Consider the following 18,693-nt stretch of genomic DNA (forward strand, 5'->3'; position numbering starts at 1 on the left):
TGTGACATGCCTGTTTAGATCTTTTGTCCATTCATCTGTTGGGTTACTTTGTCATTTTTTATATGGATTCATAGTTTATTTTCTATTCTGAACAGTAATCCTTTGCTGTTGGACTGCAAATAGTTTTTCATAGTCTGTTGCTCATTTTAGAACTGTTTGTTCTAAACAGCTTTCTTTTCTAGTACAGAAATTTTAAAATATGACATAATCAAAGTGATCATTCTTGTTCATTACTGCTTTTGCTTTTGATGTCTTTTTAAAGAAGGCCCTCCCTAACCCCACAAGACATAACTACATTATGCTAACTTTGCGTTTAATTGTTCTGTGCTAATGATCTATTTGTTTTTCATGTTTCATTAACCACAGAGCTTAATTGTAAAGTGACTTATTTAGAAGCTATCCACACTGCAGAGTTTCACACTGTAGGAAAGGTGAAATGGGCCAGATTGTCCTTTGTGCCTTTGTCTTTTTGTACCTCAGAGGAATCTTTGCATAGAGGGAGGCTGTCTAATGTAGTTACCGGGAGCTAACAAGTTGCTAAACTCCTGGAATCTAACCTCTCTTGCTCTCATTTTAGCTTTGACAAGAGCACCCCATTAAAAGGGGCTGTGAACTAATGGCATCTGGGTTAGAACCGAAATGCATTTATCCAGAGAAGGACTGTTTTGCATTGTATTTAGGATACAATGTTGTTGATCCTACATTGCATGCAAATTCGGGTCTAAGTAGATTTTTGTGAGGGGTCTGACAATCCAAACTTCCATTATAACCATACTCTGAAAAAATAAATCCAAGTTGCAAAAACAGATGTGAACCTTTGGACATAATTCTTAGTCCTAAATTCACTTACAGCTTTCCTAAGGCATAATCATAAGCAGAAACTGTGCATTATAATGGCAAAATAAAACAAAAACAAAAACAAAAACGAAACAGTGCCTGACTCTAGAAATCACTTTACTTTACAGTTAGCAAAAGGTAAAATAATAAAGTAAATTTTTTAAATGCTCTAGAATTTTTATTCTGAAAATGACCTGCTTATAAAAATAAGAGTAGAGTCACTGCTACTTACAAACCCTCACTTGCCCCTTCCCCATAAGAGTCTAAAGGCAGGCCATGTCTTTTTTATTTTTGGATCCCTAGATCTAGCTCAGTAACTTGTACATAGTAGAGCCCCAACCCCAAATATATATTTATGTATAGATGTATGTATATATTACAGATAGAGAATTATTCACTTTAAGGGAAAGTCATATTTTATTTTATTGGCCCTTTCTCTTTGTTTTGTTGACCCAACTTGGTTACCAATTTTATTTACCACACTTAACTCTCCAGGTGACTTTTAATCATTTCCAAAATCTACTCTCAGAAAAATAAGATTTTATTTCATTTAGGATCTTCAAAAAATGTACTCTAGACTCTAGGCCAGGAGTCCTTGTTCATGTGTGCCGGTGTGCTGGTGAAGCCTATGGATCCCTCCTCAGAAAAATGTTTGAAATTATATAAAATAAAATATAGAGGATTACAAAAGAAACCAATTATATTGAAAAAGTTGCCAAAATATTATAAAGATCAAATTTGTAACGGTAATATGTAAGCTTGCTTGTTAATGCATTTATTAAGATTTAGTGGTAGGACCAATAACTACTGTACTAGGGATACATACAAAACATATTTTGAGATATCTGCACTAACTAATGCAATACAAAAGTATCTGTGATTTGTATTTTTGGCCAAGTCACAGGTATTGTGTTAACAGTACTGTGGCTTGTTGCCTATATTCATATTTAAATAAGATGGTGAATTTCAATTTGAAGTTAATGCCAGTAAAGATGTAATTTATTTCTCTGATCTAAGCCTGATTCCTATCCATGGATAGAACCCCTGTTATGGTGGTAATTCCAAAAAAAAAAAAAATCTCCCAAAAACATTTTGATCAACAAGTGGAATAATTATAGGCCTCCCAAGGTGATCTGCTTAGAATGGGAAAATGGTCATTTTATTCGCTCAAAAATATTTAAGTACCTACCTTGTCTCATATAGGCTTGATTCCTGCTCTAATAGGTCACAATTTAGTGCAGAATTAGATGCTCTGTTTATTTGAAAAAATAAATATAACAACTTAGGTCTCTGTTCTCAAGGCTTTGTTTTGTTTTGCTTTTGAAAAATTTTTTTAATGTTTAATTTTGGAGACAGACAGAGTGCAAGCAGGGGAGGGGCAGAGAGGAAGACACAGAATCTGAAGCAGGCTCCAGGCTCTGAGCTGTCAGCACAGAGCCCGATATGAGGCTCGAACCCACAAAGCACAAGATCATGACCTTGGCTGAAGTCGGAAGCCCAACAGACTGAGCCACCCAGGCACCCCTAAAGGCTTTGTTTTATAAGTTTGCTCTTGTTGGAATTTGCTCTTTATTTCCATGACTTAGATTAATCTATGTTGCTTCTCTTGTGTTAATGCCTCATTTAAATTATAAAAACTTCCATCCTGAAGGTTTTTGTATTTTTATTGGAAACATTTTGTCATTATTAAAGGGAAAAAGTGACCGTTTTTGAAGAATATCACTAGTAGCCATTCCTACTGTCCTGAAACCCAACATCTAATTATTTTTAGTTATCAGTTATAATCTGTGGCTATTATGATGTGCACTACTTATCCAGATTAGAAAATTCTAGAGGCACCTTGGTGGCTCAGTGGGTTAATTGTCTGACTTTGGCTCAGGTAACATCTCACAGTTTTGAGTTTGAGCCCAGCATTGGGCTCTGTGCTGACAGCTTGGAGCCTGAATCCTGCCTCAGATTCTGTGTCTCCTTCTCTCTCTGCACCGGGCCCCCCCCCCGACTGAGGCGTTCTCTCTTAAAAATAAATAAACCTTTAAAAAATTTAAAAAAAAAAGAAAACTCTAAAACAAAGACAATGAAATAATTTACTAATCTTTGTGAACTATAATTATAAAATGTTTTCAAAATAAAAATTGAAGAAAATGACTTTCATTCCTGTACTTACAACCATCTATTTTTTTTTAATCTTTTAAAGTACACAAAAGTTATTGTTGTCTCCTATAGACAAAAAGTAGGAATGATTGATGCATTTATTCCTATTTTTTTGTCTACAGGAAACAACTTTTGTGAGGAGTAGTCATATGTGATTGGGAAATTAATAGTACGTGAATTTTAAAATGTCACCTCGAGCCAAGCTGGACTTCTGTGAAATTCTAGATCCTTTGGAAGATCTAGATCCCCTGAAGGATCTAGAATTGTTTGGCTGACTCCTCAGCACTTGCTATAATTTTACCCCCCCCAGGGCACCAAGATGAGGGATATGGCAAGCACCGGGTCACATCACACATTTCTCTCTCTGTGCCTTTCAATGTCTGCTAGAGTCAGTCTAAAGGTGCAATCCTGAGTACTTAATCAGATTTCTGGTTCAGAAAACACAGAAGTTATGGTGGTTTTGGAAAAAAAAAAAAAGTTCTGAGACACTGTTAGGACTTGTAAGCCCTTAAATAAAATTTCAGTGATACAGGCTCAAGGCACAGAATTACTCATCTTCATAACAGCACTGCTCCAAAGCAACCCTGCTACCATCCAACAGTTAGGACATTCATTCAATCCTATCAGCAGTCTCAGAATGGATTCTAAGCCAACTAAAACTTAACATTTCCCTTCAAAGCATTCTGGAGAGTTGTGCTCATGACTGAATATGAGTTACTTTTCAGCCATTGAGCCAAGACTTTCTGTTTTCCAAGAAAGTGGGGTTCTCCTGTCACCAGGGCCATCTGGGCATTTGTTGCAACATGTCTACAAGTGACTCCTAGCTTTTCAGTTCCTAGATGCTTCCAAGGCCCCATTAAGTCCTCAGTGAAATTCCCGAAAGCAGCTGGTAGAAAAGGTCTCCATAGTTTGGACACAAATGGCTGGCTTGCATTCAACAGACCCTGGTGTTTTATGCTTTCCATGAGTCCAAGGGAGCCTTGATAACCAGTAATCCACTAATTCTTCCTGTGGATATTTCTTGAACACTTACTGTGTGCTTGGTGCTATGGGCATACCACATCAAATAAGCCACGGCCTCTGCCTTTAAGTGCATTACAGCTGAACCATGACCTGTCACCACTCAGTGCGGACACCAACCTCTGAGACTGAAGTCAACCCCTTAAATGGCCATCAGTCTTAACATAACACAACTCTGATGCCTGCTGGCTCAACAGAAGCTGGAGGAAAGAGAAGGAGGCAGTTGTAAGAAAAAAGTATACTTTCCTAAACGAAGTATGTTGTGCAATACCAGTGGCTGCACTGAAGCTGATTTTGAAAGTTTTGGTTTTCTTATTACTATGAGAGGATTTACTTTTATTTCTCATTAGCCCAGTTGAAAAAAAATAGCAACAGAAAAGTTCCCTTGACTTAACCGAATGTTATATACTGTGATATAAATAGTGTGTGTGTGTGTGTGTGTGTGTGTGTGTGTGTGTGTGTGTAATTGTTATTTCAAGAAGGAATGGAATGATTAAAGTCTTGATTTAGAGTCATTCAGATGATCACCAAATTCTAGGGTGGGGGAAGGGGGTGGGAGAAAATACATAGTTCAATACCTTACAAAAATAAATACTTGCCAGCTGTGTATTTAGTAAGAGCCTAGGGGCAATGCCAAATGAAACAAATAATATAGGATGGCAACATGTACTCTAATGAAAACCACCATTCCAGAAAATTAGAAGACCCTGAATGGTGTTAAAATCACAAAGAAAAGAATTTCCAACATTTGACCTCATTTCCAAAATGAAAGCCTACCTGCATGATGTGTGTAAAGAATGTTATTCTGCAGTGTTGGAGAGAACTGGATTTCAATCCCAACTATAGCATGTGCCCATGGCCTTAGGCAAATTACTTAACCGGTGTTTTGGGTTCCTCAAATGTAAAATGGGCCTAAAAATACCTACCTCTTAGGATTATATATGTATATAAATATTCAATGAGGTAATATATATATACATTTCTTGACAGGAAGTAGGTATATAAAAAATGGTAATGCTCCTCCCCACCCCATTCACTCTACCAAAACATGCAGAAGTTGGGCTTTTAAGGGTTTTTTGGAAGGGGGGTGGTGTTGTTTTAAGGAAATAACTCTTGAAGCTTAGCAGTTCTGTTTAGTAGATAATGATTAGCAGTGCATGATCACAATTTAATTCATAACCACATTTCACAAAGAGTTCTCATATACACACAGTGATTGCCATCTACCTTTTGGAGAACTCATCAAAAATTCTACCAGGTTTCAGTCGAAGAGTTAGTAACAATGACCATATCAGAAAAGTTCATTTTCTGTAAAGGAGAAGTGTTTTGCCTTTTTAAAAATGTATATAATTTTTATTTATTTATTTATTTATTTTCAACGTTTATTTATTTTTGGGACAGAGAGAGACAGAGCATGAACAGGGGAGGGGCAGAGAGAGAGGGAGACACAGAATCGGAAACAGGCTCCAGGCTCTGAGCCATCAGCCCAGAGCCCGACGCGGGGCTGGAACTCACGGACCGCGAGATCGTGACCTGGCTGAAGTCGGACGCTTAACCGACTGCGCCACCCAGGCGCCCCGAAAAATGTATATAATTTTTAAAAGCAAAGCTAGATATTACAAAAGCAAAAAATTCAATCAAGGACTGTTAAGATATCCATTTTAAGTAACTACTGACTACTTACAATCTACACTGTTCCTGACACTGTTCTAAGCTCCAGGTATTGAGACATTGGATAAGGACCTACCCTAATGAAGTTTACACTTGAGTGACTTAAAATTTCCTTTGATGTCTTTTAACTCTGGATACTGATAGCCCTTCATGATGAAGCCAATGACTCTGAAGCAAAAAGGAATCAGCACTGGGAAGGGGAAATCCATGCATAATAAGAATAATCTGATTCCCTTGAGTCCAGATTTCTAGTTCCAGTGGGTCAATTTTATAATGAAGAGGGCTTTTTGAAATGCATTGAGTTATTCTAAATCCCAAGCAAATATTCAGCTGTCAGAATAATAACAAGAAGTTCCACTGCTTTAGTGTCAGCATTCTTTTCCATATGGAACCAATTTCTTAAAATATCCTCAAGAATATACCGGGAGACTCACTTGTATGTCACCTATAGCTTGAAAGCAAACTGTAATATAATGATTTAGAATTTTCAACCTGGTCAAGGAGATTAACATTCTTTTTTTTAAATTTTTTTTAAACTTTATTCATTTTTGAGAGACAGAGCATGAGCAGAGAAGGGGCAGAGAGAGGGAGGCACAGAATCTGAAGCAGGCTCCAGCCTCTGAGCGGTCAGAACAGAGCCCGACACGGGGCTCGAACTCATGAACTGTGAGATCATGACCTGAGCCAAAGTCAGACGCTCAACCAACTGAGCCACCCAGGTGCCCCAAGGGGATTAACATTCTAATCCCAGCTCCCCACAAACCTCAAACCCTAGATTCAGTTCCGTGTTCATTCACAGACTTGGGAAATTCTCTAGAGCTGGGCTTCCTCTTCTATAAAATGAGAAGGACAGTGGTACCTGTTAACGTTGGTCAACTGCTATAGCAATTAACTCAAAAATTCAGTGGCTTAATACAGTAAAATCTTACTTCTTTTTTTTTTTTAAGTTACTTATTTATTTTGAGAGGGAGAGAGAGAGAGAATGAGTGGACGGGCAGAGAGAGAGGGGAACAGAGGATACGAAGCATGCTCTGTGCTGACAGCAGAGAGGCCCTACCTGGGGCTCATGTGAGATCATGACCTGAGCCGAAGATGGGCGCTTAACCAACTGAGCCACTCAGTTGCCACAAAAGCTTATTTATTTAGAATCATAGTCCAATACTGGTCAACAAGGTAGGCTTATTCCCCCTCAACAATCAGGGTCCTGGGCTTCATAATTAAATGTGGTTCTAGCATCTTCTTTAGCATTGTCCTCTGCATTTGTTGAATGAGGAAAGAGAGAAGGTATGGAAGACCACGTGGGTTTTGTTTTCTATGCAGGCCACCCCTTTTGTCCACATTGCAATGATTAGGACTCAGTCTTATGGCCATATCCATCTGCTGGAAGGCTGGGGAATGTACCCAGTGTGGTGGCTTGGAGGGAGAGGAAATAGAGTTTGGTGAACACATAGCAGATTTCCCCATAGTACTTAGTTCAGAATGTTGTTTGGAGAATTAAGTGAAATAATATACATAAGAATTCATAAAGGTCTTTGGATCAATAAATATTAGACTCATAGCTTTATTTATATGCAGAGATGACTATAAAAAGAACTTTAAAGATGCCCATACCCTTTATCTCCTTTACCAGTCATCTTAATCTAGAGTCATTTTAGATATATTTTGTGTAATTGAGAGGTGTGGGGAAGGAGAAGAGGCCATCTTTTCACAGTACACTCCCAAATAATACTGGTTCCTCTTGGTTACCATTTCCAAGCATAAGCTCATTTTATTATTAAATGATGACTAAAGTGTGTGACCTTAAACTCTAAAAGAAGTTGGGATTCACCATATAGGTTCATCCAAGCTACCACAGAATGGTTTCTTCTAAACAATGTAAGTCAGATCATGTCAACATTGGTTTAAAACCCTTCAGTGTCTTTGCAGTGACTTTAGAATAAACTGTGAATGCTTTATTCAGAGTTGGTATCCCCAACCCATATTCCCAGGATCAGCCTTGCCTCCCTCTCCAGACTCATCTCACATGGATATCTCTCCCACTCCATTCCTTCTTTTATTCAACAGCTATTTATCTAGTCTCTGTTGTAGCCACTGGAGATATTGCAGTAAAATTCCTTGTGGTGGGATATGGCAGGTTAGCGTGACCCCAGTTACAAGTGGTTGCCTCTGTGGCTTGGTGCTTGCTGTTCTGTTTTCCCCAGCCTAGCTCATAGAGGCCCATGTAGAATAGTCACTAACTCCACAATTACTCTCTCACAGTACCCCATTTGCAGTCTTGATAGCATTGCACAATCTGGAAAATCCTTTTGCTCATTTGCATTTGTTGTCTGTCTTCCTCTACCACACTGCAATTCCCATGAGGGCAAGGATCTTCTTTATCTAATTCACTACAGTATCTTCAACACTTATTTTCCTGGCAAAAAGCAGAAACTCAGTAAATATCTGTTGATTGAATGGCTTAAGGAATGAATGAACTGACAGGCAGCAACCAACTTATGTGGTGATGGCCCTTGGCCTGAGGAAACAATGTGAGTTACATTTTCCTTCCTGATAGCCTCTGCTCACCTCTCCCCTTTCTGACTGTGGTTTTATAGGGAATGACACCACTTCACTGGGCAGCTTTCCACAACCGGCCTCAACATACCCATATGCTGCTGAAGAAAGGAGCAGACCCTACTCTTGTGGATAAAGACTTTAAAACAGCTTTGCACTGGGCAGTCCAGGTGAGAAATTGGCCAGCAAACTTGTCTAAAGTTTAGATGGTGTGAAGCAATGTTAACAGTTCTCTGAGTATGTCAGAACTGAAAGATGGAATTATCAAAGGTGCAGCCACTGCAGTGATATGGAGGTTATTAGTGTGCTAGAGCAAGTAAGATTCTCTGCACTCCTCCCATCCCTCATATCCAGAGGGGCAACAGCAAACCTGTCCATTTGGAAGATGTGAGTGCATCACTTGTGGAGAAGAAACCACGCCAAGATACAGAGGAGGAAGACAGCCTTCTTTGGATGTTATATACAGACACACACACACACACACACACACACACACACACATGCACACACACACATGCACACATACATGTAAACAGACATATAACACTTCTCTCCCTTGCTCCCTTGCTCTCTCCATCCACATGCTTGCTTAGTAGCTCACAGCACACCAGGAAAAACCTTCAAAGATATACTAGGAAAATCTCTTCAAAGTCTTTGAACCATAACTCTCTTTTTCCTTCCAAATCCTCCAAAGCAGAGTTATTCCAGATGACCCTGAATTCTGTCCTGAGCAATGAAAATCATGCCTTATAATGCTACCTCATGATCACAAAAGGCCATCTATATCAGTACACATGACTGAAGAAATCAGAATAGGCCCAAGAAATCTATAGCCCAATGAGGGGGAAAGTGAGACTAAGGTGAAAGAATGATCATGGCTAACATTTAGTGACGTGCTTTCTATTTGCAAGAGGAATGATCAACTAAGAGTCATTTCCTCCATCCTTCAGAGGAGAGCAGTAGTATGCATCATTTCAACAAACTTGCTAGCCTTTTCTGTCTTATGATACCCAAGCATAGACACCTCCACTGTTTATCTTCATCAGCTCAATAAGGCACTCTTGCCACACTGCTGCCAGGATCCTTGTAAGAGGAGTTTCTGCCTGCCTTGATGGCGGTTACATTAAGTTGTTTCACATGCCAAGCATACCAGAGATGGGCACCTGGCACTTTCAGGCCTGAGGGAAGAGGCAAACAGAAGTGATTTGGAAACCGCTCTGGTTTTGTCCCTCCAACTCTGGCTTCAGTTACTCTGTACCAGCACCAGCCCTGGGCAAAACTGTGAAGTGAGCAAAACTTATTTTGTCATCCCCACCTGCCTGTAGCATCCACCTACATACTTTCAGTATCTAATCTCCCACCCTGACCCCCGGGGTGCTGTCCTCTGGTTGGGCAACCATGTGTGCTGATGCTCAGCTGATGTGAAAGTGGTATCCAAATCAAGCATTTCCTGTATTCATCCTCATCACACTTGAGTTTTAATCCCACAGATTTCTGATGGGGTTCACATCTCTGCTCCCACTTCCTCCACCCCACCCCCAATTTAGAGTTGCTGCTCTAGTCCTGCACGTGCAATGGAATCATCAGCAATGCTTGTAAAATTATAGGTCCCCAGGCCCCCTCTCCACATCTTCTAATTTGGACTCTTCAGGGTGGGAACCCTTGCTTTCACCCTCTAAGAGGCAGTTTGGCAAAATGAAAAGTCAGAAAATCTGTTTGTATTGACAGACATGGTTTTGATCTGAGGAAAATCACCAATACCTTCTTGGTTTAACTATCAGTGTATCTTCGGGGTATGAATGAGATTGTGCATATGACAGCACTATGTAATGTGCTAGGTGATTGGAATAGATAACCATTTTTATTATGGTTCCTGATTTCTTCCACAACAGCTTAGTTATCATACCCACATCATCATATTCTTTCTCCCTACTAGATGATATAGCTTTTAACCTGCTACATTGATTGCAGTCCTGTCTGCACTTTAAAATCATCGGAAGAGCTTTTAAGCAATATGGGATACCCAAGCCCCACATCCTTAGATTTTCAGTCAGTTTTTCTGGAGTAGAGCCCAGGCATCCATATTTTTTAAAGCTTTGCTTCATCCCAGCAGACTGCAATATGCACGTAGGGTTGAAAACTGATGAAGGAGCATAAGGCAAGCTGACACCTCACAAACCCCCTCTCCTCCCCCCACCCCCACAGGTGGAATATGTGTGATATTCCTCAGGCACTGCTGGCTGACCAAGAACAAAGGAAAGGACTGAGAACAAATGGTTGAACTGATAGAGATCAAAGGACCTGAGTCTCCATCAGTTTGCAAATATCTTAGTAAATTACAAGAAGAAAGGCAATCTTATCAGTAGCCTAATCTCCAGGAACTCGCTGTTATTATTGATAATGATTTGCTAGAGGGAAAAACAACCTTAGCCTGACAATAGCTAAGCCTTCAGTAATCTGTGAGTCTTCTTTAGCACAAGGAAATCCCTTTAAGAAACTTCCTCTTGACTTTATCCTCCCAACTCCAGAGCATATAACCAGTCACTCTTCACAACCCCAGTGCAGCTCTTTCTGCCCACAGGTCCTGTCCCTGTGCTTTAATAACTTTTTTGCACCAAAGACATCTCAGGAATTCTGGTCGGCTCCAGACCCCCATCACTCCAAAACCCCATCAAAAACACTACAATAAATGAATTCATATTAATGGGTACTAAAACCTTATCTACTCCTACATAAGATATTTGCATTTTTGACCATGATTTTGTATAAGCATAACATGTCACTCATTTATTGACTCCACTGCTTAATATATATTTCTTGAGCACATACCGTGTATCTGGCATTGGGTGTAAAAAGATTAACAAGGCAGGTTCCTTCTAAAAGCCTTACAATTGTATGAAATATGCTATGTGTGAGTGTGAGCGTATGTTAGCATACTTTTTTCTGAGGAAGGCATCCATGACTTTCTTCACTTCCTCAGTGAGGATCAGTGACTACCCCCCAAACGGTTAAGAATCACAGTTGTGGGAAAACCGTGCACCCTCTGTCTCCTTGTGGTTAGCAGTGGAATTCAGAAGTGGTGCGTCCTGGCCTTTACTCTGCAAAGAAGGCTAAGGGTAATTCCAAATGTCAGCTGAAACCACGATGACACTTGCCTACTTTAGACTTCTTGTTAATTTATAGTACAGGACCAGCATTGTGCTCCATTTACAGTTTTTCCACATGAATGAGTCTATTTCCCTTTGTCATTTATTCCTTTCCCTGAACTTCCTGCTCTTCTCTTGGACCACATGAGACCACATTTAAAGCTATAGCACTCTGAAATAATAAAGCCTCTGTATTCGACCCAGATTAACCAAGGCAGGAAAGATTGGAAACATTAGGTCCATGAAGTCATCTGGAATTGGGCTTCTGCCCCATCTCTAAGGTCTCTTGGTAACTGGTGGTGCCCTCCTGTGGGCCCACTGCCCTCATTCGCCCCTCCTCTCTTCCCAGGAGACCCTGCTGCTTGCCTTTGTCTTGGTTAGCACTGAGCAGAGCCCTGACCCCATCCAGTCTCTCTTGATGGCATCTCAGTCCCTTCAGGGCATGTGAGGACACCGATTTATCAGGAGTCCACACGGGCGTCTCTCCTCTACAAGGCAGAAATTCAGTTCCCAGTCTTTTTCTCACTCTGTTCCTCAGAAAGCCTGTTGCTTCAGCTAACATTCCCATCAGAAGATTCTCACCAGTTTCAGTATTTCTACTTTCAGCCCTTTTTTTCTCCATTCTGTTCTCACATTGCCACCAAGTGCTCTTTCTACAAATCCCAAAGGAATGTATGAATACAACTGTTATCCCACCAAAACAGTTATGGTCCCTGTTGGTCCTTGGTTTAAAAACCTTCAGTGAGTTCCATCTGACATCTGTCTTGAACTCTCGACTCATATTTCTAGCTCTCCTGGCCTCTCTACATCATTTCCCAGACACTTCAAACTGGTCATGTCCAAACTTAACCTGTGATCTCTCCTTCCTGCCACACTCCCATCTTCCTGGTAGCTCAAGCCAAAAGGCCTCTGCATGGTCCATGAACCCTCCTTTCTTATCTCCCTTCACTGTCCCTTCATTATCAAGACTCCTCAATTCTACCTCCTCTCTTCCCACATCTCTGTTACCTACTTTCTATCCCCACTGTATAGGTCATGGTTATACCAGGAAACAGCCCATTTGCATGGGATAAATTGGGTAGAGAGTCATGAAGAGGCTATTTCCATACCACAGTACATTGCTATTAGGGCATCTGGGCCTAAGAGGGCATGGAAGGGAGCGGTTACTAAGACAGAAAAAGCTAGAGCTGTAGGAGAGGTCCCAGGACAGTACAGGTAGCCTTTGATGGAATGAACAAACTGTGGCCTGGCAGGGAGAGAACTGAATGATAAACACCTCAGTCTCTGTCCTCCTACACCCATCTCCTGTCAGTGCCACTCATTGGCCAAACCCAACAGGAAAACAAAGGAGTCCATTTGATGCAATTCATACAGGCTAAAAAGTAAAGAGCAGGATGGAAAAAGTTTGGAGGGTAAGCCTGGAAGAGCAAGTAGAGACAATTTTGTACACCTGCCATCACTTCCTTAGCTCAGGTTTCTACCATCTTTCACCTGAACAGTTTCAGTATTTGTATTCCTACTTTCAGCCCTTTTCTTCTCCATTCTGTTCTCACATTGCCACCAAGTGCTCTTTCAACAAATCCCAAAGAATGTATGAATACAACTGTTATCCCACCAAAACAGTTATGGTCACTGTTGGTCTTTGGCTTAAAAATCTTCAAAGAGTTCCATTTTTTGGTGCAGAACAAACTCCCTGGGCTAACACATACTGTTGTGAACAACCACTCCCCACCCCCTACCCACTCCCAGAGATTCATGCTGTCTCCACCTTAATCACGTTCTCCTCTTTTGGTGAAATCCTTCTTGCACTCCCCACATCATCCCTTCCACTTGAAGAATTTCTACATATTCTTTCTTATTCCTGAAGGCCTAACTAAATGCCACCTTCTTTATTAAGCTCCCTTCCAGAATTGTTCCCTCCAAGTTGCACATCTAGTGCTTTCTTAAACATCTAGGACTGGTGGCGTAGGCAATGGGATGCCTGATTCTTTCCTTCTAGACTGTGTGCTTAAAGGTATTGTGCCTTATTCAGGTAGATGTGTCTCAAGACCCAGAACAGATCTTTGTGAATTTTAGGTCCTCCAAGAGGTTTCACTGAATTCTGTCCAATAAACTTACCCATCTCAAATCAATGAGATTAATGGCTTATTGGGTTCTTTCTTTAGAACACCATTTGTTACCTTAACTGAGTCTTGCAGGAGTGTAAAAGTCTTAATACCAGGGAGGTTTTTCTAATCGTAGGATTTCTAGCATAGATATGATGGCTGGTCAGTGAAGGTGGCAAGTATGTACTGTCCCTCAAATCTTGCCACTAGCTCCCTCCTCTGCTTACTAGAAAATGTGTTTATTTGGAATCTTCCTCAGAATTACTTTTCTTTCAGTGCATTTTTCAAGGGAGGGTAGAAAGAAAAGAATTATGATAATAAAAAACAACTATTTCATGTTTGTTCATTCAGTATGTAGTTATGTGGTTAAGGAAATTAAATACACACACACACACACACACACACACACACACACACACACACACCCTAATAGCTCTTTAATATAACCTGTAAGCCTCTAGTTCTTGAGACTGGTTTGGTTCAGTTGGTCCAATATGGAATCCTCCTCCTTCCTGTAGTGAAGACCTGTGGTCAGCCTTCTGGATTGAATCAAAGTCTTATAAATATACTTTTACCCTAAATATATTCAGAATAACAATGGATAAGTGTCATATACCAGTGGGGTCTAATTCCTAAGGTGAGAGAATCTCAGCGCTGCAAGGGACCAAAGTAAATCATGTAATCCCACTATTCAATTCAAGAGTAAAGAAACTAGTGCACAAGGAGGTTGTCATTTGACCAGATACACCCAGTGCCCACGTAGGCACCCAGGCCATATGACTCCCGGGAAGACTACAAAGCCACTAAGCCCAAAGTAAGCAAAGAAAATATTTGCAAAATCCATCATTCTGGGAGCAAAGGCCAACCTGCTTAGGAAACTGAAGTCTTGAAGGGGAACCTAAGTTTAAGTGGCCACATGTGTCAGCTCCCCAGTGCTTGGTTATAGTGAGGAAGGGATGCAGTAAAAGGAGAAAATAACAGGGACGCACCTAGGAGTGAACACAAGTGAAATAGTAAAAGGAAGACAATGAGGAGAAGACAGAGAAGCTAAAAAGGATGGGTATTCTGTTTGGCTTTGCTTGTAGCTTGTAAGGCTTGTTTTACTCATTTATTTATCTGTTGCTCAGTAAATATTTATTGAGTATTACTCTCTGCTAGGCTTCATTTCAGCAGAAAGATCCCTAGTCATAACATTTAGCAAGGACAGGGTAGAGATATCCTGGAGACCTTCATCTTATCAGACAAAAGTGGGATTTAACCCCTTTCTATACACTAACGGAGCAAGAAAGGAGTTTTGTTTTTTGTTTTTTGTTTGTTTCTTTGCTTCCTATACTATAGTAGTTTGTTTTCCTATAGTTTTTTGGTGTGTGTGTTTTGTGTTTTGTGTTTGTTTGTTTATTTGTTTGTTTTCCAAAGTATCAGAAAACCTATGAAATGAAGTAGTTCAGCAGCTGAGGGTCACCATGCCTCATGCCCCATCCCTCCAATTTCTGTCTTGTACTAGCTCTCCAGGAGAGTCAGCCCCAGGCTTTGGGGTATAGTGGCCTCTGGAGTCAGGCCAAGCAGTAAAGCCTGGGTCCAAAGGGGCTAACCATGAAAAGAGTTCCAGACTTTAAGCTAGGCTGTTAGGCACCTTTTTTTTTTTTTTTTTTAATCTGGTTAGCCCTAGACTCTCAACTCTCAAATGTTCACCTCATGTAGATGAGTAGATCTTTCCTTGGAGCTTCATTCTCAGCCTGACATATCTGGCTCTAGCTTAACTGATGGGCTAGTTCTTCTCACCTTTAAGAGGGCTGTATGATCTACAACCCTAGTGATGATTTATCTAATCACCATCATGAGATAAGTGATGCAAATATGCCACTGCTTCCAAAAGAAGGAAGGTGGCTGGAGTGCCCTCCAAGAAGAAGCCACCATAGAGCTTATTCCCCAGACATGTGGTAATAAAAACTAGTCCAAAATCTTCCACAAAGACTCTTTGGAAGGTCACCTAGAATAAAAAGGGTCTACAGTAAGAATATTGTAATGTTTTTTAGCAATCTGCCTATAGCAAAATTCTTTTTTTAATGTTTATTTTTGGGAGAGAGAGAGACAGACAGACAGACAGATATCTCTGGATATAGCATCAGACTCCAAAGGTTAAGTGTTCAGTCCCACAAGGCTGCCCCTCAGATGCCAATCTCAAGCCCCAGGCTGTTACCTGTGCCTCTGATCTACCAGCTAAAGACTGGAAGTTCCACTGACCTCCTCAGATTTGATTAATTTTCTAGAGCAGCTCACAGAACTCAGGGAAACACTAACATTTACCATTTTATTAAAGGATGTGATAAAGCATAGGAGTCAGTAGCCAGTTGAAGGGATACATAGGGTAAGGTCCAAAAGAAAGGAACTTCTATCCTCATGGACCTTGAGGCCTGGCTTGGTAGCACATGGAAGCCTTCTGGTTCCCCAAGCATGGAAGCTCTGAAAAAGAACTAAAAAAGTTTTTGAGGCATTATTACATTGTCATGATTTAACTAAGTCGTGGGCCGTCAGCTGATTCTACTTCTAGTCCCTCTCCCCTCTCTGGAGGTTTTAGGGTGGGGATAATGGCAGTTCCAACCCTCTAATCACATGGTTGGTCCTCTTGGCTATCAGCCCCACCCTTGGGTGGGGTCGAAAAGTCACCTTCATTAATAACAAGACACTCATTTCACCTTTATGGTTCTGAAGCATTTTCAGGAATCTGAGAAATATATTTTGGTTATCTGAATGACTATATATACATTTCTTATAAATAATTATATCACACAAAGCCTCTTATGAACCCTCCCTCACGAGGTGTAAAGTGAAAATGACTAGCACTTGGTAGTTCCCAGCAGTTTTCAGAGCACATGAAGGCAACTGTATGGATTATCCATGGACAGAAACAAAACAAATACAACAGAAAACAAATAAATCCACAATCCACATCTGGCCACTCAATGCAGAATTCCAGAGCTCCATAAGAAAAGGATCTGTACAGTTTGTTACTTCCCCTGTTTAATGAAAGGAGTCCCACTCTCCATTCTTCCTGAGGGCTCTTCTAAGCACCACCCCATTCCTTCTATCCTGGTGCTCCTTGGTCATTGTAACCCTCTCTGGCCTCCCAGGCCTGGAGCCTACCATTGGCTGACATGGCCAGCTTGCCAAGAAGGAAATGCTGTCACCAGGAAACCACTGAGCCTGAGGCCCCAGCTCATAGACTAGTGCTCTCTTGAGCCCCTCAAATTCCTGTGGGGGTGCACCATGGCAACCCTCTGAGCAAAGGCTTTTAAAGCACCTCATGTTTCACTTTGTAAAAGGTCTCATTTGGCCAGGCACACATCATTGCTTCTGACATTGCAGTCTAAGCAGGCATTTTTACTTCTGTTTCCCCAGTATGAACATGCAGGATCAAATAAACAGACTGTTCCTTTTCTCAGGGACAGAATGGTGTAGTGGTGAAGTGCAAGGGCTCTGCAGACTTGCTGTCCATCCTGGCCATGTCCCTTCTTGACTGTCACCCTGGCCAAGTTACTTGATTCCCACATGCTTCCATATTCTGCTCTACAATATGGGGATCATAGGAGTACCTACTTCACAGGGTTCTTACCAGGATTAAATGAGCTGGCATGTGACAATGCTTAGAACAGTGCCAGGCACACAAAGTCTACACAAAGTAAAGGTAGCTATCGCCCTTATTCCTGGGAGCACCTTCTTCTTAAAGAAAAGGAAATACAGTGACAATGTTGTAGAAGTGAGATCTAGGTATAGAGGCAAAGGCCTTGCCTGGAAAATTCAGGATAGAAGATATTTTGGAGGAAAAGGATAAGGTTGGAGTTCTCATCTAGAGAAGCTGTGTGACACTTTAGTCCTCAGGGGCACTGCTGACTGGGCCTGCCTGGTCAGGGTCCAGAATAGGCTGGTGCAGAGTCCTGGGAAGCAACACAATTTCAGTGTGACTTCCAAAAATGACTGCTCTGAGGGTCAGGCGAGGAGGGAGGAAGACACAGGGTGAGGAGATGGGTATTGTTTTTTCTATCTGCGCTTGACACTACCCCTTTCACACAAAGAATTGTGACAGGGCACTTTGCCCTTTGAATCACCTTGGCAACCTGAATTCTTTTGCTGTTCTAGGAAATTATAAACAAAATAAATATATTGAACTGACGCTCTTTGCTTCTGTTTTCTCCCTCAGATGGTACTTTTTTAAAAGGTGTGCATGTTGGGGGTGGGGTGCTCTTGATTGTTTTAAATGTATTTTAGACTCCTTCAAAATATGTTTAAGTAACATCAGGTGAAGGAATCTTAGAAAAGTTGATAAAGCAGGCACAGAAGCTTGGATGTGTTCAGTGTAAACAACTTCTGGTAACAGGCATGCCATAGAACTTCATCAATTGATCCAAATAATGTAAAAGTTGTTGTAGACAAAGGAAGGATGGAAGGAGCAAGAGGATATAAGAGGGAAGATGAGAGGAAGAGAAGGAAGAAGCTTGAGGGTAGGAACCACTTTATGGGCCTGTGACCAGTATAGCCAAAGCGGGTCCCATGCTCAAAAGGGATCCTTGTGCTTGGGGTATAATGCTCTGTGGCTGCCATCTGAAAATTTTCATTAATTTTATCTTTCAATTTTTGTTTTGTAAGTGAAGTCAGAAAGGACAATGGTACCATGGCTCACACAGTACTGCTTCCCCACCTCTCTAGGACAAACTCTCAGCCTCCTGGCAAGGGATCTGGACACACACCTGAGGAGGGTCAGGATCAAGCATGTGCCAGGTTACAAGAGGAAGGCCCAGGCACCTGTGAGGGTTTGCTCTAGTAGTAAGACTCTCCAGCCCAAAGGAGCACAATAATAAATAGCAAATAAAAATCACTGTGCCATGTCAAGAAAGACACCAAGAAGAAAGGACTGAGCTTCTTTCCTGCCATATCAACAGGGGACTCCACATTTTCATTTTGCCCTGAGCCTCACACATTATGTATCTGGCCCTGGTTGCAGCATTTAACACCGACTCAGCTCTCTTCCTGCACCTCAGAGTTGAGAGTTGTGAGGGCCCCTGGCCCTCATCCTGCAAGAGGTTGTAGAACTCATGTCAGCTGCCCTCTCTCATACAGTGGAAGCACATTTCCAGGGTTCACAGTGTAATTGCCCATTGTGAGCCAGCAACAAGCTGAGTAATGGGAAATCCGGACAGCCGAGAATTCAGAGA

At 41.2% G+C, this 18,693-nt stretch overlaps 1 protein-coding gene across 5 annotated transcripts in view; it reads left to right on the forward strand.

Annotated features, from left to right (window-relative positions):
* The window catches only part of ANKRD55 (ankyrin repeat domain 55), a 175,432-nt gene that overhangs the window by 136,007 nt on the left and 20,732 nt on the right, over window positions 1-18,693 (forward strand). For all 5 annotated transcript variants that reach the window (XM_040452932.1, XM_040452956.1, XM_040452945.1 and 2 more), the window contains exon 7: window positions 8,274-8,402. In XM_040452932.1, coding sequence (XP_040308866.1) covers window positions 8,274-8,402 — 129 coding nt within the window. The remainder of the gene's footprint in view (window positions 1-8,273; window positions 8,403-18,693) is intronic.

The sequence above is a fragment of the Herpailurus yagouaroundi genome, unplaced genomic scaffold (assembly GCF_014898765.1).
Source record: "Herpailurus yagouaroundi ecotype Mexico unplaced genomic scaffold, PumYag 29, whole genome shotgun sequence".
Taxonomy (NCBI): domain Eukaryota; kingdom Metazoa; phylum Chordata; class Mammalia; order Carnivora; family Felidae; genus Herpailurus; species Herpailurus yagouaroundi.